Source organism: Podarcis muralis, chromosome 4, assembly GCF_964188315.1.
Source record: "Podarcis muralis chromosome 4, rPodMur119.hap1.1, whole genome shotgun sequence".
Taxonomy (NCBI): Eukaryota; Metazoa; Chordata; class Lepidosauria; order Squamata; family Lacertidae; genus Podarcis; species Podarcis muralis.
In genome coordinates, this window is record NC_135658.1 from 84,896,237 (window position 1) to 84,920,343 (window position 24,107).

General features: G+C 43.9%; 1 protein-coding gene across 1 annotated transcript in view; it reads left to right on the top strand.

Annotated features, from left to right (window-relative positions):
* Positions 1-2,631: 2,631 nt before the first annotated feature.
* Positions 2,632-24,107, top strand: part of STK24 (serine/threonine kinase 24) — a 40,592-nt gene continuing 19,116 nt past the window's right edge. Inside the window, exons 1-2 of the mRNA XM_028728265.2 lie at positions 2,632-2,945; positions 9,658-9,888. Of these exons, the coding sequence (XP_028584098.1) occupies positions 2,901-2,945; positions 9,658-9,888 (276 nt within the window). The 5' untranslated portion in view covers positions 2,632-2,900. The remainder of the gene's footprint in view (positions 2,946-9,657; positions 9,889-24,107) is intronic.

The window sequence follows — 24,107 nt, forward strand, 5'->3', positions numbered from 1 at the left end:
TTGCAAGCAAAAATAAAATAATTCAGCTGCCGCTGCCAGCTCCAAAGCTGTTTAAAAGAAACTGAAATTGGTAAGCTCTGAATAATAAAAGTTAGCTTAGGAGGAACAATCGTTTTAACCAACGCTAACCTTTTTTTGTCGCAAGAGATCACTTGTCAAATGGGTTTAAATTGGAAATACATGGATGTATGCCAGAAGAGGGAATTTCAGCAGGTGGGGCTTTTACATAACTATGAAAGTTGCAGGAGCCCTGCCCTCTTTGCCAACTGGCCACTCTATGTGAGGCATAAACACTACACATTCTTGAGCCGAATTATCTCGACAGCCTCCCTTGTGAAACCAGTGAGGTTGAGTGTGTTGCTGAAACCTCATCCAGCCCTTTTGGTGTCATTAAGCATCTGCAACCTCTTTGATTGTGTAAGCGTTGAGGTTGTGGGTGTGACGCTTTTACTGCATTAAAACAGAAACTTCTGATAATGGTTAATTGATCATCCCAAGAAAGGAATGTAGGCAATTATAACCGCATGAAGAGTTGTTAGGAAATTGATTGGCCGTCTTTGTCAATTAGCCCCACACAGAAGAACAGAATGGAAAACCTGCTACCTGAGATCACATACCTTCCAACATTTCTCCGACAAAAACAGGGATGTCCTATTCCATAATAATATTGTATTATTTATACCCTGCCCACCTGACTGGGTTGCCCCAGCCACTCTGGGCAGCTTCCAACATATATATAACAACATATTAAACATTAAACACTTCCCTATACAGTGGTACCTCGGGTTAAGTTAAGTTGGTTGCCATCAATTGGATTTTAATTAATTTTTATAATGAAAGGTTTTTAGAATGTTGCACTATTTTATTGTTGTTAGCCGCCCTGAGCCCGGCTTCGGCTGGGGAGGGAGGGATATAAATGAAATTTATTATTATTATTATTATTAGTACTTAATTTGTTCCGGAGGTCCGTACTTAAACTGAAACTGTTCTTAACCTGAAGTACCACTTTAGTTAATGGGGCCTCCTCCTGCTGCTGCACCGCCAGAGCACGATTTCTGTTCTCATCCTGAAGCAAAGTTCTTAACCTGAAGCACTATTTCTGGGTTAGCAGAGTCTGTAACCTGAAGCGTATGTAGCCTGAAGCGTATGTAACCCGAGGTACCACTGTACAGGGCTGCCTTCAGATGTCTTCTAAAGGTTACTTATCTTCTTGGCTCACTTAACTCCATATCTTCCAACATTTCTCCAATGAAATAGGGACATCCTAAGGAAAAGCGGGACATTCTGGGGTCAAATCAGAAACCTGGATGGTTTCTGTAAATCTGGGACTGTTCCTGGAAAATAGGGACAGTGGGAGTGTCTGAGATTAGCATGACTACCATTATCTTCTTTTTAATCTGTGCCTTTCTTTTTTCCTCTTTTGCCCTTGCACCAGAGTCTTAAGAAATCCCTTTGAACATGAACCACACAGGAGAGTTAACTGAAGTGTGCTTTTTGTAAGGGCAGACTTGCAAGTAGCCTCTCGCTTAGCTGGCTTGGGCTGAGAGAGAAGGAAAACACACTCTTAGCTATGGAGACCGTGGCACTAGAAAACCTGCACGACTTCTAAACCGCTAGCTGGATGAATACTGTAGCCGACCTAAAACAGCCATAACTGCGGCAGTCCATTTCCACAAAGCAGAGCTGAAGAAGCTATGCACCTGCTCGCCGCAGATGCCTCCTGAATCGAATCTCAAGGTCAGCGCGTGCGAATTCCTGCACCGATTTCGCTCCCCCAGTCCGGGAAAAAGGTGCTGGGAAGGCGGGGGGGGGGGGGGGAGAAGAGGAGGACGCGCGCCCTGCGCGCAGCTGCGCCCTCTCCCTCCCGCCGCCCTCCTCAGGATCCTGGCAATCACCCCGTCAGCTGCTCCTGGCTCCGCCCACTTCCGAATGGCCCAGGGTCACACGAAAGGGAGGAGCGAAAGTGGAGTTGGGGAAAACACACGACACAAACGGAGACATTTGTCATCAAGAGTTCGATTCGACTGGGACCTATATATTGGCATCCGTCCATCTGAGAAACAAGGGGGCCGATCTGAATAAAATATGGGGAGGGGGCGGGTAAGCCCCTTCCTGCAAAATAGATCCCAAGACGACACACACACAATTTGAATGGCAATGCCCATCAACTTTAGGGGCATATATCTTATTTGGGGGGCATATATTTTATTTGGGGGGCCGAAGGGACCTCAGCCCTGTGATTGGAAGAGTGCGCCATCGGGGGCGAAGCCAAGCGCTGTGGTTGCAGAGGTTGATGCGGGCAAGACATATCTATATATGCATATGAATAGTGCATCTGAACCATCTACAAGCGAGTTCGCTTTCCGAGTTTTCACAGAACTCTTTTGGGGAGGAAGGGAGGGGCGCCCGCCTCGCCCGCCCCATCGCCGCGCGCCAATAGGCCCGGCTGGGCTGCGCGAGAAGCGTGGCTCCTCCTCGTGGCCTCGTCCTTTCCCTTTACGGACCCGTGCGCGGAGGAGGAGGGTCAGGATTCGCTCCTCCTCCAGGTTCACCCCTTTCCCAAACCCGGCTGTGTTGTGCGCCTGCCCGCCCTCTTCGCTGGCTTGCGCGCGCGCACAGGCGCACAGAGACCCGGGAGTCCTCCGCCCGCCCGCCCGCCCGTCCCTTCCGTAGTCGGCTGGTAGCTCGCCTAGCCCTGGTGGATCGGGGGTGCACGAGGGGGAAGGAGCAAGCGGGTGCTGGCTGGGGATGGGGCTGAGGTGAATCCTTCCGTTCCTGGAGCTGCTTCGAGAGAGAGGAGGAGGAGGAGGAGGAGGGAAGGAAGGCAAGAGAGGAGGAAAGGAGAGGGGCCCGCGCGCAGGAGGGGCGGTAGCAGCGCTGCCTCTGCCGCTTCCGTCATCATGGCTCACTCCCCGGTGCAGCAGCCTGGCCTGCCGGGCATGCAGGTGAGAAACCAGCCGCCGCCTCCGGGCTCTCCCACCGTCCTAACCCACCTCCCTGCATGGGCTTCAAACTGCAATCCAAGAGGCCCCCCCCAAATGGGAACGCAGAGGGGGAGCTGGGGTTTTTTGAGGGGGGGGGGAACGGTCCTTTACACACACTCTTCCTCCTCCCCCGGGCTAATTTAGTGGTATGCAGGGGTTTGTTTCATCCCCGGGGGTGCTAACATTGGGTTGGGTGAGGGTGGGGGCTGGGTGAACCTGTCTAACTTGTAAAGGAGCTGGAGGGAGCGTCTAAATGAGCAGGGGGGGGGGGTGTTGAGGGGACAGACTGCTAGAAATGCAGTCTCGAAAGGGACCTCGAGGGTCAGCTAGGCCGACCCCCTGCTGGGCAGGAATCTCCTGGTCCAACGTGGGGCTCGAACCCAAGACCCTGAAAATTAAGAATCTCCTGCTCTGCTAACTATTCAGGCCGCCCCTTGCAAAGGGAGGGGGTTGGTGCCTCGCTCAAAGTACAATCCGGATAGTTTGCTGTTTTAAATTAAGGGGCAACCCTTAATTTGTTTTGGGTTCTGCTGTCACCTGGGAGCGGCTAGCAGTAATGCAGGTGTGTATCCTGTGGCCAAGATCTTTTAAAGGGCTCCCTTTAGAAACAGCAACAATGCCCCTCACAAAAACCCCATGTTCTGATCCACTACAGTTAAGGCACATAGATGACCATGGTCATCACATCTGGGTAAGGGTCAGGTAGTGTATGAGGTTTATAAAAAGGTACAAAGAGGTAACTTTTTGGCTGGTGTGTGTGTGTGTGAGAGAGAGACAGAGAGTGAGTGAATGAGTGTGATTTAGTGAGTTTTACCTTAAGTTTTTCTCCCTTATTTTTTTGTTAGCAAAATCCATATATGGCCTCCTTGAAGTAATATTTGTTGGGGGGGGGGACTTAATTGTACAGTATTTAAAATACTAGCCGTTTCAGGAATTCTTTTCATGCTTTAAGGAAGGAGTCCGTCTTCGGCCTCATTTATTAATACCCGTGAGTTTTCCATCTCTCTGGAAAACTTCTTTGAAACTTGTTTTGCATCTGTAGTGTCGTAGTATTTGCATTAAGTAGCATAAAATAACATCTCTTTGTGCGTAGCAAACAGGGAAGAAGAACTCTGCTGTGAATTCAGATGGGCATTCCTATTTTGTATGTTGAGACGCGAGTCCGGTTTTCCAAACTCAAGAGCGCTGCATTTTGATGGCCTGCAGGATCCCAGGAAGTGGTGGTAGACATGTAGGCCTTCCTATTCTGGCCTGGTGTTGCTATGGCCTACCAAGGAGAAGTGGTGCGAGGGAAGGAGGCCTGTGTTTCACCAGACCAAGGGATAAGTGACTACATAAACAAGAAGAGAGAACTTTCTTCTCAGCCAAGCTGAATAGCAGAACTAACCCACACTGCAGCTTTCTGTTCTTTGCAGGCCGCAGTAGATCTGAATGGGTTGGCTGTGCCTTGGCTAGAAAGAGGGCCCAAGAGTTGAGCTGCCTTTTCTTCTGTAACTATGCCAAAAATGGGAAGCAGAAGCGTGCTTCCTTGTTCTCTACTTGGAAACAAGCAGGTATATTTTATTGGGGCACAGCTGAGACTACAAGCCCATCATTATGAGGTAAAGTGTTGAGGCTGCATTACATATCATGCTTGAGGGTTTTTATGCAAACTTATTTCCCAGTACACTGGAGTTTCTGGATCTTGTGAGGCTCTGGAGCCAATCAGAAGCCGAAAAGAGCAAGCAGGGTTAGGAAGAGTGAGCTACTGCCCTCTTGAATGGAGGGAGGCTGCTTCTACAGGAAACTCTAGTACTGGTACTCGTGAGTGGCAGATATGAGTCTTTTCAAGCGACATGCTCAAAAATGACATGGCCCAGAGTTCTTTTAATTCCTGCTTGGCATGTCCTGGGCGCAGACACTTAGGAGTTAACAGGGGTGTAGTAAGTGACTGATAGCAAGAGAAAAACAAAGAAAAACTATTGTGGACAGTCAGATCTCAAGGACAGGTGAGACCAATAGTGCTCATTTAGTAAATAGATTCCAGCACCGATGTGAGTTGTAGCTGTGATTGTTACTGCTTGCACCCAGGCCTCTCAAAGCAACTTGCACAGCAAAAATAAAAATGGAAGGGATTGAAATAATGTAAAAACAGCAATAAACAAAACCTTAAACACTCATTCCAGCACTGAATTTAAAAGGAACAAGTCCTACCCACACCACTTAAAGGATAAGTCCCACAAAGGCCAGAGTAACTGCCTTGGCAATTACAAACCATAAGCCTGGGTCTTCTAGGTGCCAGGGTTTTGCCTGGCACCTAGAAGCACAGCAATGACTCCTGGCATGCTTTGTTGGGGAGAGCCATTCCACAGGTGGAGCCATTGTGGAAAAGGACTGTTCTCATGTTGCCACCCTGCACACTTCCTGTGGAGAGTAAGCCCAAAGAAGGGCCTCAGGTGCAGGTTCTGGGTTGGTTCATGAGGAGAGAGGCACTCCTTGAGGTATGTGTTAGGCCGCTGGTCCCCTAGCATCTGTATACGAATGGAGATTACAGTGGTACCTCAGGTTACAAACGCTTCGGGTTACAGACTCTGCTAACCCGGAAGTAGTACCTCGGTTTAAGAACTTTACCTCAGGATGAGAACAGAAATTGCGCGGCGGTGGCACAGCGGCTGCAGGAGGCCCCATTAGCTAAAGTGGTGCCTCAGGTAAAGAATGGTTTCAGCTTAAGAACAGACCTCCGGAACGAATTAAATTCATAACCAGAGGTACCACTGCAGATTCTAGAAATAGAATCAGCTCTAAATGGCATTTGCCAGTGCATTTGTGTTTATATACATGCATGCCTTGCAGCTCTGTCCGAGCACAATTCAAAGTGTTGGTGCTGACCTTTAAAGCCCTAAACGGCTTGACCCAGTATACCTGAAGGAGTGTCTCCACCACCATCCACTGAGGTCCAGCTCCGAGGCCCTTCTGGCGGTTCCCTCACTACGAGAAGCCAAGTTACAGGGAACCAGGAAGAGGGCCTTCTCGGTAGTGGCGCCCTCCCTGTGGAACGCCCTCCCATCAGATGTCAAGGAAATCCAACAACTATCTGACTTTTAGAAGACATCTGAAGGCAGTCCTGTTTAGGGAAGTTTTTAATGTTTGATGTATTACTGTGTTTTTAATATTCTGTTGGGGGCCGCCCAGAGTGGCTGGGGAGGCCTGGCCAGATGAGTGGGTATTATTATTATTATTATTGCAAGTCAGGTGGTCAAAAATGCAAGGGGTTTGAATACAGGGGACTTAAAGAAGCTGAGGAACAGCAGTCAATCCTCAAGTGTTTTCAAAACGGACAATAGATTTTGGAAGGGAGGAGGCATTTTTTACAAGTTGGACTGGGCCTATAGAAATGATGTTAGGGTGCTGCCTTGTACTGCTTTTGACGAGCTGCTTCATAAATGGTGCGTTGCAAGGAGGGCAACATCTGTTTCAGAAAAGGTCTTGGAGGTTGTTGAGTAACAAGGGATTATTCACGACCAGCTACTGGGAACCACTGGAGAGAAGTCATTTGAAGCCCTGTAGGGTTGCTGACATCATGTGATCAGCTGGGTTAAAGGACACAGGGGATTAGGGAGGATATGGTTCCTCCTTTTGAAATCTGGTGAAGTTCTTGACTAAAACAGGTTAGACAAGAGTTGCAGGGGACAGGTGCAAGAGAGTGGCCAAGATGCAGCACTAGAATTTCCTGGTTAAACTCAGAGGCTCTGTTTTCTAGATTTGTGTTTTCTGAAACCCTGTTTAGATCTGCAAAACATACATTTTATAGTTCATGTGGTGGCGCATTGTCATGGAAAGGGAACCGAAAATAGTGATAACTGTAGACAATATATAATCTAAGCACATTTTCCCTTAAATTAATCATCCTGTTTTGAATGGCAAAAGGGAATTATGCCTCTTTTAAGATAACAATATTTCCATAGGAACATTTTGATCATATCTGTTCCAATACAATTACAGTTTTTACTGTAACGAGTCTTAATCTTAGCATTCTCACTGACCTCACAAATACTGTAAATTTCACCGAATATAATGTATCTCTTTTCTAACCAATCCTCAGAAATGCCTCTTTCTACACTTGCTGCTATAATCAGATAACAATAATAATCTTGTTTGTGTTTTGCTTTTCTATATGTACTTTAGGTATTGAATTCACTGCTAGTTTTTGTTGGTTACCTGTTTGTCTTAACGCTAATTTGTATTGTCAATTATCCATATCCCTTTAGGGCTGGTAACGTTATTGAAACTATGAGTCTTGGAAATAAGTTAGCAAAAACTAGTTTTACACACACACGAACACCATCTTGGTTTGACTGCTCTTTTTTGTAGTTGGGGAAAAACCCAAAAAGAACCCCAACTTTTAGAAAGTTTTTGGGCCTAGTTGCCTGGGAGTAATTCATATGCTCTGCAGGCTAATTATAAGCTTGAATAAAGCACACACAGTAAAGGATTACATTCTCATCAATTTTAATAGCTCTTTCAGTTAGTTCTGCGAATCTGGTTCTGTAGAGCTCTGCTGTAAAGCTGAAAATGTAAAACTTTATTGCTGTTCGTAATAGAAAACTTGCCTCCCCAGAGAAAGCACATATGCCCCCTTCTTATTAGCATGTTTGTGTGCAGCTCTGTTGCTCTTAGCTAGTTATTCTATAGTTAAACAGAAATGTTCAGTTTGGCATTTATATACATACACTTATGGAAGCCACTTGTAAAAATGAGTGGGAATATGAGGGGGGTGTATATAGAAACTTCACAGCCCCAGTCTTGTGGTACATTTACATTGCTGGGAGAGAGGGAACAGGCCTTGGGACTCTTCTTTGTGTGGTTAGTGCTTATATTGTGGACTTGATGGCCCTTGTTATTTTTGAACAGGATAGAAGATTGGTCCCAGGATATGGTCTAAGAAGGCCTTGCAGAAAGTAAGCAGGCTCTGCTAGTGCCTAGTATACCACCTTGAGTGGAATATAAATGTCCTAAAATGTCTGAGGGCCTTCTGGCCGTTCCCTCACTGTGAGAAGCGACATTACAGAGAACCAGGCAGAGGGCCTTCTTGGTAGTGGCTCCTTCCCTGTGGAACACCCTCCAGTCAGATATCAAATAGATAAACAACTATTTGACTTTTGGAAGGCATCTGAAGGTGGCCCTGTTCAGTTTTTAATGGTTGATGTTTTATTGTGTTTTTAATATTTTGTTGGGAGCTGCCCAGAGTGGGTGGGGTAACCCAGTCAGATGGGTGGCTCATAATCATAATGCCTTTAGTCATATTCAGATTTGACACTTTTGGAAAACTGGTAGAAAACAGTCTCTGTTTTCTCTGGCCATGTAATTTGTGTTTTAAACCTAATGCTAGATGCTTCACCAACACTTTCTGTTACTGCTGAGTAGTAGTTTGCATAAAATTTAGCACAATGTTCCATTGACCTTCTAGGAAGAACTGAGTTCTTCTCAGAGACAGTAGTTCCGATAATGTGGCAGAGTTCTAATAAATTAATTAGTTAATTTGACAGTTGCCCAGGGTAGTTGTGGTGTCCACTACTAGTCAACTCAAGCTATACATACCTTTGCTTGATCTCAATGCATCAACCCTCATCTCGCATACTGTGATGCCTTGAGGTTAGTTTGGGCATCATGGAAGCCAGTCATTTGAAGGGGAAGGATCCAGATTGTGCTTGGGGCTTTGTTTCTCTGCATGCGTTATGGCCAAGCACATGTGGGCTTCTTAAATGTGCCTTGTAAACGATGTCAGCCACTTCTATGCTTTTCTGTTATTAAAAGGTGGAATTGTATGAAGCTGCACAGCATGCATTCATGGAACAAAGTTCTCATGATACACACATTACAACTGCAGCAACAATCCTATATGTGAGGCTATTAGGGCCTTCCTCAACTTGATAGCCAACATTCAGGGTTGGTGGAAGTTACGTTAGCTGGGGTTGATAGGAGTTGTGGTCCAAATTATCTGGAGGACACTATATTGAGGAAGTATAATGTATATTATGTAGTATGACAGCATACATTGGCAGTGTAAACTAGGCTCGGCCCCTAGTAACTTGGGGGATGGAATTATAATGAGTAAAATGGAATTACTGCCTTTCTAACACCCTTGTCTTCCTAAGATCACCCTCCTTTCTGCCCTATTACTTTTAACCAGCATACATTTTACTTGCTGAAATCACCTTAATTTTTCAACCCCTCAACTGCAACAGCTCTATAAATCCAAATTCTTAAGCGCAGATCGTCCTATTCTTTACCTTGAGGTTAGCACAGAACTTTGGTTTTCACGATGGGAATTTTGGGTTCATTTAGACATTGGGGTTCTGGCACTTCATTTAGGGATGACCCTGCTTTTTCTGGTAGATCACATGGGACTCAGTATCTAGGAAGGAGAATATTACAAAATTGAAGTTCAAAAACTTGTTTGCAAATAGTTTAAACATAGAATAGGCCTTCCCATGTTTGTTTGAAACGATTGTATTTAAACTGTCAACCTAGAATATTTGTACTGAACTGAGATCTGCAGTGTAAATTAAATTATTTGACGCCATAATCCTGTGTATGCTACTGGGGAGCAAGTCTCACTTCTGAGTGGACATGCCTTCAAGAACTCAGAATCATAAAATCAAAGGTGTTGTTTTTCTTTTCTGTATTTCTGCAGAATCTGAAAGCAGATCCAGAAGAGCTCTTTACAAAGCTGGAGAAGATCGGCAAAGGTTCATTTGGTGAAGTTTTTAAAGGAATTGACAATCAAAGTCAGAAAGTTGTTGCTATAAAAATTATTGATCTTGAAGAAGCCGAAGATGAAATAGAAGACATTCAACAAGAGATTACAGTGCTGAGTCAGTGCGACAGTCCATATGTTACCAAATACTATGGATCTTATTTAAAGGTAAGAGGCTGTATGTTGAAATGTCTTATTTAAAATATTCACATTTTACAAATCAATATATTTGTGAAATTACAGAATAGGCATTAGCGGAAGAAGGATGTTTTGAGTACTAGACTAAATGGATTGTTTATCTTTTCCATAAGGTTTTTTTTGAAAGAGTTACATAGTGTCTCTTTATTTAGATATTGAAGTGTTATTAATTTATGTGTTGAATATTGATAAAAGTAAACCTTTTTTTGGGGGGGGGGGTAAAATGGAAGAATCCTGGAGGCTGTGTGTGTGTGTTACGTATGATATTATACATAAACACTCTTTCTTGTTTCTACACCAATGCTAAACTCCCGCCAAAGAGAGGACACTGATTGCTTGATATCCTTGATGCCTCTACTCTAGTGTTGTTTAAATTTCTGAGGTTTTTAATTTATATTTAAATTAGGTATTTTGTATGTTGTTGCTGTTGTAAGCCACTTTGAGACTTAGAGGGTGAAAAGTGGGTTATAATTTTTTAAAAATATATGTTACCCAGGGTTGCCTGCATGGCACTGGGAACTGGGCCAGTGAAATTCCATTTGCACAATGGAGAATGCCTAGCTGCTTCTCCAGTGGAGCTCCCCGTATCCCCTTGGCACCCAAGCTTCAGGTTTTTGAACTCCCAGGAAGACCTGGGATGTAATGACAGGAGAATTGGAGAAAATCACGTGGAAGCAGCTTTTAGGCTCTGGAGTCTTGTCTGATTTCCACTCATGTATTTCAGTTAGAAAATATGTAAACATGGAAGTCTTAACTAGATTGCAGATACTAGTTGTCACCATTAATAATATAATTTAAAATCTGTTGCCCACCCTTCATTCCAGGGTCCCAGGTCAGGTTACAGCGATTCAAAACACAACTGTAAAAACAGTTTAAAGTAAGTTAGAATCTCTTACTTTAAGTAAGTAAGGCGGATCCTAAAAATATACATTTCAGGTGTCAAAGGCCCAGATAAAATAAGTGCATCTTCAGCATTTCCTGTGTGGAGAGGGAATTCCACAATTTAGGGGCTACCACAGAGAATTCCCTTACCCAAACCGCCCTCACCTGGGTAGTGGCAGCGGAACTGCCAAGACATCCCCCTACCGCTGCTGATCTTAACATCTGAGTCTGTAGAGAAGGCCATGATCTCTCAGATATTTGGGCCCTAAGTTATTTAGGGTTTTGAACACTAGTGTGAGCACCATACTCACATTGGACCCAGAAATAAACTGGCAGCTAATGCAGCTGTTTCATGAGCTGCATATATGAGTTCTGAATGGAACCTGAGCTAGGAATCTGGCCACCCCATTTGGGACCAATTTAATATTTATTTCACGAGTTACATACAGGTGCTTGTATTTGAATGTACAGAAATTGGTTCTCTTTGATGCTAGCAAACCAGAATGAGGAACTGTTTTTGGCAAGGTTTTCTTTTTGTGTTAGTGATGATGAGTACCTCGGAATGATACAGCTTGGAGACATATTTACTCAGGCCTTCATGTATGTGAAACTAGAATATGCCTGCAAAGTCTTTCAAAGCATAATGATAGTGTGAAAATAGAGTGGTAATATGGTTGGATGGCGTGCTCTTGAACTTTGTCTAAACTACTGCTGGCTCTTAGATGGTGGAACATCTAATAGTGAGTTGGTTTGATGTGTTGGGTGCCATGATGATGGAAGATTAGAGCTGCATTCAACAGAAAACTGGCCGTTTTTATCAATCCCTTCTTCTTAGCTTTCCATAGAGTGATTAAAACCAATAGACTTTACTCAAATATGTGTTTCTTCTAAAAAGCCGAGCAAGTTCAAAAACAGGAAAATGAAATCTTCCTGAAAAAGGGAGAAGGCAGCTCTCGTATTGGAAAGAATGCAATAAAATTGTTTCCTTGTCCCGTATTTACTGCATTCTTATTCTATCTTTCATTAAACCAAAACCAAGAAGGCTTACAAATAATACACAGAGCTTAAAATCTCAATGGAAAATCCAATATGGGGGGGGGGGGAGAGGGAGGGATGAAACAAAACATTTAACGAAACCACAGACTTCTGTAGACTTAGCATCGTCTTTCCTTCCTCAGTGTTTGAGTGGTTTTTACAACACTTCCCAGTTCATTATAATAGATTGTGCTTATATCTCTTTTTCCGTTTTAATCTGCTGAATGATCATTTGTCATGCCACTGTATGTTCTGTATTGGTGAGAATGCATAATATGCTATAGATCAGAAATGATTATCTTGATCGGTTTTCTATATCTCAAGTGAGTAAATGTCAGTGATATTCTTGAAGGCCAAAAAAAAGAGAGAGAAAAACTACAATATCATGGTTGCATTTTGCCCTCCCCCCCCAAATCCCAAGGGCATTTTATTTAAACATTTAGGTTTACATTTCACATTAATTCCATGGGTTCTGGAAGCTTACACAAATATGTGTAATTTTATATTTTTAGAAAGGAAATGAAAGAAAGAAACACAACCCTTCTTTGAAAACATTCCAGAAAGAGGCCGCAGAGCAATTAGTAATTGTGATACAGATCTTCGTGGGAGGAGTGAGAGCACAAACTTCTAGTAGTTTATGGTCTTAATAAATCTCGGCTAATCCAGATTTAGCAGATCCGAACCTGCAGGGAGGTGTTAAATTGAGATTACTTCATAAATCAGGGTGGCTCAATTTTTCACATCAAGTGGGCTGCAAGAGTACTTTGACCCAGAACCCAGGGGCCACACACTGCCTTGTCACGTGGGGTGAGGGGCAAGGCCAAAATTTGACAGCCCCCCCCCCCAGCCCTCATTGTGCCTTCCCAAAGCAAGGTGCCAGGCTCTGGGAAAGAGGTACAAGGCTCTGGTAGGGCCCTAGACCCTTCTATCGTCTTAAAAACCAAACCAAACACATTTTTAATTGTTTTTTTTAAAAATACAAATACAATAACCATTAAACACTTCTCCAGCAGTACATATAATGGTGTTTGTTTTACATACACTTTCAACATTCAAACATAGTACTTAACGTAACCCCTCCACTGAGAATATTGAGCAGTTGGTAAAGGAAAGGTCTTGATTTTTGGTCATTAACATAGTTAAAGAAAAGGCTCCACATTTCTTGAAAGCTGTCTGTTATGCCTCGAATGTGTCTGCCATCCTGTGTCTGGTGACGCTCAGACATTGCTATATCCCAGATATTATTTCCCCATATGTTCAGGGGTAGCCCTCTCATCTCCTTTCCAAAGCTGGGAAAGCGCTAATTTGACTTTGGGAAGGCAAAACTCTGGGGGCTCAGCACTTCACTCACCCACCTTGGGGAAGGCAGAGCAAGGGCTGGAGGCATCAAGCATTCCCGAGGGGCTTCCAAAAAGCCTCAGGGGTTGCTCATTGGGCTATCCTCCCGTAAGTGATTAGGAGCCGCCAATACATAAGTCCATTGGAATGTTATGGAGGTGATCAGCATAAGATGAGGCATATAAGACGGAGTTCTGCAGCTTCCAAATGATTTCCAGCCAGTGGACAATTGGCTCGAACAGGTTCCATAGCCACACGCATAACATCTTCCCTGTGGGCCCTGCTACCTGTCACAGGTGCCACTCCCTCTCTGTGGACTGAATGTCTTAAGTGGGGTTATGCTATGAACTGTGTCCAGTGGAACATTGCTTGTGCGATGGAACAGACCGTTCTCCATTCCCCCATTCATTGTTGAAATCTGCTCCAAACTGTTGGGGGCCCCCTCCAGAGCAGATATTGGAGGCATGGGGAGCCTGCAGGGAGGATTTGAGAAAGGGGCAGCCCCATTGCTTGAGTAGAACTCCACCCACACAGTGTTGGCTTACAAACCTCTATACTATTTGTTTATCTTCCCTATGGAGTCATTGGTGTCTTGGGTTGCGAAGCTTTGGGTGGGGAGTGTTTGGGTTGGTGGTGGTTCTGGCAGTATCTGTTCTGGGCTGTGCGGCAGACTCTTCTGCAGCATTACCGTACGTATAGCTGTCAGCTTTTCCCTTTTCTTGCGAGGAGTCCTATTCGGAATAAGGGAATTTCCCTTAAAAAATGGGAAAAGTTGACAGCTATTAGGATGTGGAATCACAAGTCTCCTCAGAGCTGTCTGGTATTTTCCCTTGATTTGGTGACCTAGTTGCTGCTCAAGGCCAGGGTTACAAAAGTTGGGCAGTTCCCGCAAGGCCAGCTGATAGGTTTGATGGAGTTCTTTCAGGGAAATGCAGAGAGAGATTTGTTTTCGCTGATAGTTCTGCTTGCTGTATATACACAGGCATGGTTTCTTCGTTTCCCCCCCAGCTTGACTCTGAAAGCGCTGGTTGACTGCAAAGCAGACATTGACCCAGAATGTACCAGATCAGCATATGTACTTCTGCCTTGTAGTGCCCCTTTCCATTTCACATGGGTAGTCAGGGCTTACCAGTGTTAAATGCAGCTGCCGCAAGGATTCCTTTGTTTAGGAAGCTCTGAGGTCCTTTTGGCGGTTCCCTCGCTGCAAGAAGTGAAGCTACAGGGAACCAGGCAGAGGGTCTTCTTGATAGTGGCGCCCACCCTGTGGAACGCCCTCCCATCAGATGTGAAGAACTGTGAAGGCAGCCCTGTGTTGGGAAGTTTTTAATGTTTTATTATGTTTTAGTATATGCTGGAAGCTGCCCAGAGTGGCTGGGGTAACCCAGTCAGATGGGAGGGGTACAAATAATAAAATTACTATTATTATTAACATGTTCTCAGCCTTAATAATAGGTAATAGTGCTTGAATGTCACCAGCTCTGTCTCATAGCACCATGTGAATGCAATGTGCATTGCATTTATTGCTTGAATTTCAATTTTGCATTATGCTGGATGCTCCACGGTCTTTTCTGCGATTTAAGCCAGGGATTGGCACAGAAGTGTTATGGCTAGAACAGGGGAAGTTGGGTGTTGCACAAGCAACCTTAATCTGTCAAAATTCTTCTCTCATTGCATACCTTTTGAGCAGTAGAGTAGAAGCCAGAGTTGTTCTGGCAATGAAACCTGTTTTTTGTGATCACCTCCCTGGCTCTTTCCTACGCCTTCATGAAAGGCCTTTTGAGGCCAGTTCTGCAGCATTCTTGGGCGTTATGCTATTTTGAAAACTCGGTGAGCTTCATTATTTAGAAGCGTCTAGCCTTGGTATGCAGAACCTCTTGTAGAAAAGAAGAAGAGGAGTTTGGATTTGATATCCCGCCTTTCACTCCCTTTAAGGAGTCTCAAAGCGGCTAACATTCTCCTTTCCCTTCCTCCCCCACAACAAACACTCTGTGAGGTGAGTGGGGCTGAGAGACTTCAAAGAAGTGTGACTGGCCCAAGGTCACCCAGCAGCTGCATGTGGAGGAGCGGGGACGCGAACCTGGTTCCCCAGATTACGAGACTACCGCACTTAACCACTACACCACACTGGCTCCAAAAGCAGAATCACCAGTCCCTTATTGCAGTGGTTTTCAACCGTTGTGCTGTAGCACCCTGGGAGGCATTGCATGATAGTCAGGGGTGCTGTGGGCAACACTGCCCTCCACCCCTCTTTCCTCCCCTCCCTCCTCTGATGCCCTCTTGTGTCTCTGCCCCCCAAAAGTTTGTTGCAGCAGCCCTGCCTACAAGCTCCCCAGGCAAATGGTGCCTCTGGTGCTGGCCAGGGGGTGCTGGGTGCCAGGAGCTGACGTGGCCTTGGAATAAGCAAGCAAGTGGGTGAGGGAGCTCAGTCAGCCTGCCTGCCAGTCCTTGGGAATAGACACACAAGTCCCAGGCCCCTGTGGGGCAGTGTGAGGAGGCACCTATCTTTGGGGCGGGGGGGGGGGCTCATAGATCAGGGAAGGCACCAGCAGCTGCCCAGAGGACTCCCAAGGAGAGGGGAGAGGAGGCTGAGGGAACACTCCACAAGGGAGGGTGTTCAAAAAAGGATGAGAGGCTGCCAGCTCTGCAGGGAAGTTGTGACATAACTGGGCGCCTGAGCTGCTATGGGGTGCTGCAGAAAGAATTTAGTTGGTCAAGGGTGCTGTGGACTCAAAAAGGTAGAAAAGCTCTGCCTTACTGCATGCCTTCAGATCATTGCTTTAGGCTGTTTGCGACATGGAATCAGTGCCTGCTCAGCATCCAGGCTTTTTGTGCTGCCGAAGGGTTTTTCATCTAGTAGATGAGAGAGACAAGTTGGTCTAATGAAAAAGACTGCAGTACCTGCTCTGTACTTGCTAATCTCTAGAACCACCTAGATGGCCAATATTTACATCATACTATAGGTATGGAATCAGAACAGTGACTTGCTTTAAAAAATAAATATAGCATATCTGCGTCCATCTTCCAGCCTTGGTGCAAGTAGTAGTTGCTTCTCAGTTAGGAACTTGTTGCATCATTGGAGGAAGTTGAGTCAGGAGGCCTTGCCTGATGAGTAGGAAGAGCCACCTTTGCCACGTAGGTGAGCTGACGTACAGGTTCCCTTTGCTGTTGTGTGATTCGGGGAATGTATCCTCTCTTCCTTCTATAACATCCATCTGTGTATTTGAGTCTATATCATGTCCCAGTAGGTAGCTCTGGACCATTTGGCTTTTTAAAGCAAGACTATGAAACCCAAGTTATACATCCTCTATGGGTCATACACTGTAGTCACACAAATCCCATGTACAGGTACTATTCCACTTAGTAAAAAAAACTCAGATATATAAGCTAGGTGCTAAATTTCAAATGACGGGACTGTCATCTGGCTAGTTCAGATGACAACTTTGAGGTAGGTTAAGAGCTTTGAGAACCTAAAGGAGAAAAGTCACTTGATCCATGGACAGTCCACATGTTTATTGGCCTATTCCGACTTTTTTTTTTTTCTTGGTGATTGCTCCTGCTCAGGCTGCACAGAAAAAGCATTTAGGTTCCAGAAATTCATTCTGATTGTGCAGATAAAATACAACTGGTAGAATTCTACAGGCTGGGGTCTTAGTGTGTGGAAGCTTTTCCACATCCAATGATCCTCAGATGGTGGAGATGTCAGGCACCACCCTGGTGACAAGGCCACTTCACTTGGTCACAAGTGGTAAAAAAAAAAACAGGTGTAAAAGGTGCCTGGATAATTTCGAACACTGCTAAGTACATTCTGTTTGGAATGTTGTATGGTATTGAGGGATGTTCGCAGGATCAATGCTGTTCCATTGTTCCTGTGTTGACCTTATTCAGTAACAGCTCACTAGTACTAGTTTGGCTTTTCATACCTTTGCATCTCCATGGGTAAACATGTCGTTAACACATTGTAACATGTTTTAGTGCCTGCATTTTAAAAAACCCAGTAAATGTCTTTATTTATCTGTACTACAGAATACTCTATACTCTATAACTGAAGTTGTACCTGGAAGTTGAACAGAATCTGTTCCGGACGTCCGTTCGACTTCCAAAACCAAAGCGTGGCTTCTGATTGGCTCTAGGAAGCTCCTGCAGCCAATTGGAAGCCCCATCGGATGTTCAGCTTCCAAAAATATTTCTCAAATTGGTACACTCACTTCCAGGTTTGTGGCGTTCGGGAGCCAAAACGTTCAAGAACTAAGCTGTTTTGAAAACCAAGGTACGATTGTACTTAATAAACCTGCTTCTGCTGTATCAGAATAGGAATACTATTTCACCACTAGATGGCCCTGAATTATTAGTCTATTTTGTGCAAGGAAGGTTTGTGGTCCCCCCCCCCCTCAAACTTATTGTCTAGCCAGCTTTCTTTTAAAAGTCTATTTAAACTCAGATGGAGGAGAGGGGGAAATATACTGCTCATTCTGCCATCCTTTAGGGTTCAGAGTAAGTAAAATACTTTAAACGTATGGATGTGATAAAAAGACTACTTACAAATATTGCCAGATCAAAGGATCTAAAGCCCGGACTACTTGGAGCCAAATGGCGGTTAATGGATTGAGATTGAATCCCGACAAGACAGAAGTACTGTTTCTGGGGGACAGGGGGCATGCAGGTGTGAGGGTACATTTCCAAGCACAATTCAAAGTGTTGGTGTTGACCTTTAAAGCCATGAACGGCTTTGGCCTTGAATACCTGAAGGAGCGTCTCTTCACCCCCAACATTCAGCTTGGACACTGAGATCCAGCTCCGAGGACCTTCTGGCAGTTCCCTCACTGCGAGAAGTGAAGCTACAGGGAACCAGGCAGAACCCCCTCCCATCAGATGTCAAGGAGATAAACAACTATCTGACTTTTAGAAGACATCTGAAGGCAGCCCTGTTTAGGGAAGTTTTTAATGTTTGATGTCTCACTGTGTTTTAATTTGTTGGAAGCCGCCCAGAGTCGCTGGGGCAACCCAGTCAGATGGGCAGCATATAAATATTAAAGTATTATTATTATTATTATTATTATTATTATTATTATTTTATTATTATTAAATGGGACACCTGTCCAAGAGGCTTACATAATGTGCCTGAGACAAGGTGGAATGGTAACACAGTTTTGACAACTGAAAATGAGCCAGAGGGAGGATGAGATCTTGGGCAAGGGTTCATATACTTAGGCAAATACTCTGTTTCATAACCAACGGTAATGTGTCAGTAACAATACAAATACCATGCAAATATCATCCAAGTGGCAGTTCATACTAAAAAGCAGCTGGAAGAGAAGGGAGGCAGAAGATGAAGAAAGACCTGTGAGTGGAGAGGAGAGTGTTGTCCTTTTCCCATTCTTGGAGTTTCCTCTGGGAAACTCGCCAAACCTCCTGCACCTGCAACTGGGTCCAGAGAGTGCAGCCAACTGCTCAATGGACATGGCTGTGCTGGACAGCCTGAGGAAGCTCTGCCCACCTTGCCCATGAAAAAGCAAGTCTAGAGCGAGAGACTAGGGTTATGTCCGCAGCAACCTTGCTCTTTGTGAGACTTTTGTGGGTGGGCTGAGAGTTTGTTTGGACTCTGGGTGAGTTCCAGGGAGGAGCCCTGGGTGAGAGCCAGGAAGCTGATAGGGAGGGTGTGTCCAGAGGCAAAAGAACTGATATTTATTATTATACTTATTAGTAATGTTGTATTAATGCAAAATATTTTTATATGTCAACTCTGTGTTTTTGTAGTATTTGTTGCTTAAGCTGTCTGTTGTTGCTTTAGTATTTTGTATACTGAATAAAAGATATCTATCGTCTATCAATCTATCTATATCTATCTCATCTCTATCTATAGTGGGACCTTAGTTCTTATTTTTTTTATTTTTAAATATTTTATTAAGGATTTTCTTGTTTTACAGAGGTAGGTGCAATGCCTCGCATCCCCCCCCCCCCATGTAACATTTTTACAAATCCGTTTCATTTGTTGAGGCATTAGGGGGAGAAGAAAAAGAAAAGAATAAGAAAGAAAAGAAAGGGGGTGGAGGGAGGGAAGATGGATGGGGGTGGGGTCGGGTAGCGGTGTTTCTATTATGTTTAATGTATGTAGAGTTTGGTGTCAGCGTTGCTTGTGTTGTTCACTTGTGTTCCTTTGGTGGTGAGAGAGGTTGGGGTTGGCTTAGGGTGTGATTGTTTGCTTGTGATTGGCTGTGGTGATCTTTGTTTTCGTGTGTGAGTGGGGTGTGTGTGTGTTTTGGATCAGGTTAGCCATATTGATTTGTATGCTGTTGGTGGATTATTGTCATTGTCCTGTTGGGCTGTGTATGTGATAAAGGGGAGCCATACCGGGGTGAAGGTCTCTTCTTCTGTTTGTCCCTGTGTCAGTTTCAGTTTATTAGTTAATTTTTCTAGTAGGGCTGTTTCCCATACTATTTGGTACCATTGGTCCATGCTTACTCCTGACAGGTCTCTCCAGTGTCTGGTTATGGTGTTTGGGACCTTAGTTCTTGAACTTAATCTGTTCTGGGAGTCTGTTTGACTCCCAAAACCGTTCAGAAACCAAGGCATGGCTTCCAAGTGGCTGTAGGAGCTTCCTGCACTCAATCAGAAGCCGCGTCGGATGTTTGACTTCCAAAAAACATTCGCAAACCGGAACACTTACTTCCGGGTTTGCGGCGTTCGGGAGTAGATTTGTTCGGGAACCAAAGTACCACTCTTATCTATCTATCTATCTATCTATCTATCTATCTATCTATCTATCTATCTTCTATCTATCATCTACCTATCATTTATCTATCAATCATCTATCTAATCTTAAGCGATAGAGAAATGATATAAATAAATAAAAACCCTCACATCGGGTTTCATGTCAGGGAAAAGCTATTTGTGTTTCAGCTCCTTTTTTAGCCCATGTTTAAGTTGCACCATTCCTCAGGTGTGAAATTATTTCTGCTTTCTTTGCATTCTGCTTTGGATTCTCTCTCTCCTCCCCGACCCCCTTTGTGGTTTACTATTTTGGATGGATGGGGATCTTTCAATGAAAAGGGCAAATGTGCTATGTGCAGAACCAGAATAACTTATCTGACAGCAGGGATCTTTGGGGCAGCTTGCAGTAAGAATTGGTTGTTTAGAAGATAACATTTGGAGCTGAGTATTTCTCCCATCAAAGGGATGTAGTTCAAGGGCAGATAGCATCCATCATGATACGAGGGACTTCAAAAAGAGGTAAGCATCTTAGAAATGCTCACCAGCCAATGGCTTCTAATCAGTTCTGCAACCTGTCTTGAGAATGATCTTCAGCCCAACATTTTCATCTCTCAAAGGTTTCCTTGCAGGATTATAGAAACCCTATAATCCCTGAGATTGCACCTTCTGATTCCAGGCCTTTTCGTGTTAAAGGTGGTACACTACAATTGGCAAAGTCAATCTAGTCAACACAAGGAAATCATTAAAATGCATTATTGGTCCTTGGATCTGAAGCAAGACTAGAGCTTCGGTGTCTGGGCTCATCACTTAAGTGGATACCACGTTGATTTGACATACCACAAATGAGTATTTCTGCTTTATGCTCCCTCTTATCTTTACCAGTCCTTTTTCGCTACATTGGACAAGTTGCTTAAGTGGAACTCAGCAAGAATGGAAGAAATACAGCTTACTCACTCATCTAGTGAAATCTGCTCCTGCCCATAAAAACCTAGGCTTCAGTAAACCAGTTGTCTGCATTTCTTGCTGCAAGAGACTAATGCTGCAATTTTTAAAAGAAGCATCTTCCAACCCTAGTTTTTGCTGAAGATGCTACATACTTGATTTGTAAAGGTGTTTTCGTTTTTTAATGCTTATAGTGTTACCTGGAGAAGTGAGATTTAGCAACTGGAAGATAGTGATCAAAGGAAACATAGATAAAAGGGTTGCAGAGGTCAGTCTGTGAATGTAGGAGTAAAACATTTGGGCGACTTAAAGTACTTAAGTCTCATTTTCTTAGTGGACGACTTCCAAGCATTTTACTTGTAGAGGCCTTTAGAACATTGTAGGTTACACCTTTTATTAGAACTAATACAGAAATGGAAATGAAGGACTTTGCCTGCCATTGTTTAGTTCCCCATCCATAGGTCAAGGATCTGGTCTAAAGCAACTCTGTTGCGAAGAACGGTCCACTTTCAACTTCAGTGACAGATTCCCTTCTTTGCTGGACTTTGATCTTAAGAAGCTAACTCACTAACTCCTTCTGCCTTGGGGATCAAGTCTGCTTCAAGTCATTTAATCAGTATTTTTTTGTCATATTCTATTGGGCTAGAGATTTCATGTAAGTTCAGGCAATTGATTGCCATGCTTCTTCACTCTTGGAGTTCAAAAATTCTTCGTAATGTGAGTCTTAGCCCTTTGTGGGTGCAGGATGTTGCCATCTCATATTGGAGAAAAGCTCAGCCTTGTTTTTGAGAAGTCTTATTTCCCATTTCTCTCCTCCAAACTGAACATATTGGTTTTTCCTCCTGCTATTTATGGGCCATCAGTTTTAGGCCTCTAATAATCTTTATTTTGTTTCTATGGATACTTCCAGGTGTTTTGTCCCAAATGGATGTGACCAGAGTTGAATATGACACAGACATAATCCATTTGAATATAATGGCAGACTTAGCATGAATCACCTGTCCTTTCTTACTTATAATAACCTTTTTAATGCAGCACATGTGATATTGGCTCCCCCCCAAACTGTTTCTTTGGTTCTAAAACTTACATTCATGCCCACATATTTTAATGTTGTAATTCCTCCTTGTGCCATTTGCGGGATACAGGGTAGTTCCCTGAGCTCTTCCTCCATAAATATCATCTTCCATGTTCGGAACAAACTATAGAGAAAACTATTTCTAGACTAGGGGCAAAGAGGCACCGTTGCTCTGAAAATAGGCCAAATACTCAAGAATGTAGTAAACCCCCTCCCCCTTACAGTCATTGAAATGATGATAAGACATTCATGGGCAATACATTTGGATTGAGATCTTAGGTGGTGCAATGGATCAATCCATCTGGCTTTGAACCAGAAGGTTGGTGGTTCGATCCCACCAAGGCACAGTTGTGGACAGGATTCCAGCATTGCAATGGGTTGAGCTATATGATGTTGGGGGTCCCTTCCAACTCTACAGTTCTATGATTCTGTGAGGTTAAGGGGGGGTGGTTATTGGTAAATTGAGGGGGAGAGCTGGTGAAAAGCAGTTGCAAATAACATTTGCTATATCGACTAATATTGTGTTCGCAGAATAAGAAGACCCTGTCCCCAGGGTTACCCTGTGATAGTATCCCTTTCATTATACAGTGGTACCTCGGGTTACATACGCTTCAGGTTACATACACTTCAGGTTACAGACTCCGCTAACCCAGAAATAGTGCTTCAAGTTAAGAATTTTGCTTCAGGATGAGAACAGAAATCGTGCTACGGCAGCAGCGGGAGGCCCCATTAGCTAAAATGGTGCTTCAGGTTAAGAACAGTTTCAGGTTAAGAACGGACCTCCAGAACGAATTAAGTACTTAACCTGAGGTACCACTGTATATGTTTCAAGTGCATGATAAATATGATATTGTATTCCTTCCAGTAGCACCTTAAAGACCAACTAAGTTAGTTCTTGGTATGAGCTTTCATGTGCATGCACACTTCTTCAGATACACACAGTGCATGCACACGAAAGCTCATACCAAGAACTAACTTAGTTGGTCTTTAAGGTGCTACTGGAAGGAATTTTTTTTGTTTTGACTATGGCAGACCAACACGGCTACCTATCTGTAAATGATATTGTATGTTGGCCAAAATATTTGTTCATTCAACTGTCAGAGAAGCAGAGTATAAAGGGATATTTTCCTCAGTAAATAGCTTCACTTAATTGAGCCAGCAGTATTGCAAGCAAGGCAAGTTTGGCTTTTTGGCCTTGAAAGCGCATTTGAATACACAAAAGAGTGCATGTAGCACTCAGAACTTTCTATTTATTTTTAAAATTTACAGCCTTGCCCCTCTCTGCAAACTGCTTTTGCAACTTCTGGGAATTTAAGAAGCAGCTTCGATGGCTGAGGAGGCGAGACTGTAGTTGCCTTAAAAAGAAAAGTTAAAATCTCTTATGCGCATGTTGAGTGAGCTGCAGACTTTTTTGGATTGCATCCATTGACTCTTTAAGAAACTGTTTGCTTCTGTATTTGGAGGGAATGAGTCACGAGTCCGTGGAACTGCTAATATTAAACAAACTGATTGCTGGCAGTGAATTGTGCTTGGATGGTATTTAAGTGTAGGGTTGCTGAGGTTGTGCACCCATGACTGTGCTGGAAAAATATCCTAAGCCTGAGATCCACGTATGGTAGAAATGCAAAATAATGTTAATGGTGTTGTTGTTGTTTGCTTCATTTATGAATTATTTCTGTTGAAGCACGTTGAAGCAATTTCACAATACAATAAAAGCATGTATAAGACAACAGCATATATAAAAATTTCAGATCTAACACAGATACTGATTAGGATAAAAACCACCGCTTAGCAGACTTGCTGAAAGAGGAAATGGCGTCTTCGTAATAACCTTCTTATGTTGAGGAAAGTTTTCTCCTGGTGCCTAAAAATATATATTGAAGGTGCCAGGCGAACTTCACTGGGAAGAGCATTCCACAAATGGGGAGCCACTGCAGAGAAGGTCCATTCTTGTGTTGCCACCCTCCAGACCTCTTGAGGAGAGGGCACACGAAGAAGGGCCTCAGAAGATGATCTCAGGGTCTGGGTAGGTTCATATGGAAAGAGGTGGTCCTTGAGGGATTGTGGTCCTAAGCCACTGTAGACAAAGATTGGAATAATGGGCAAGCTGTCCTTTGAGGAACACCTGCCAACCATTATTGATCTTTGGTTTGAGGGACCCCTGAAGAGATTTTGGACAACTCTAGGGATCCTTGGAACATAGCTTGTA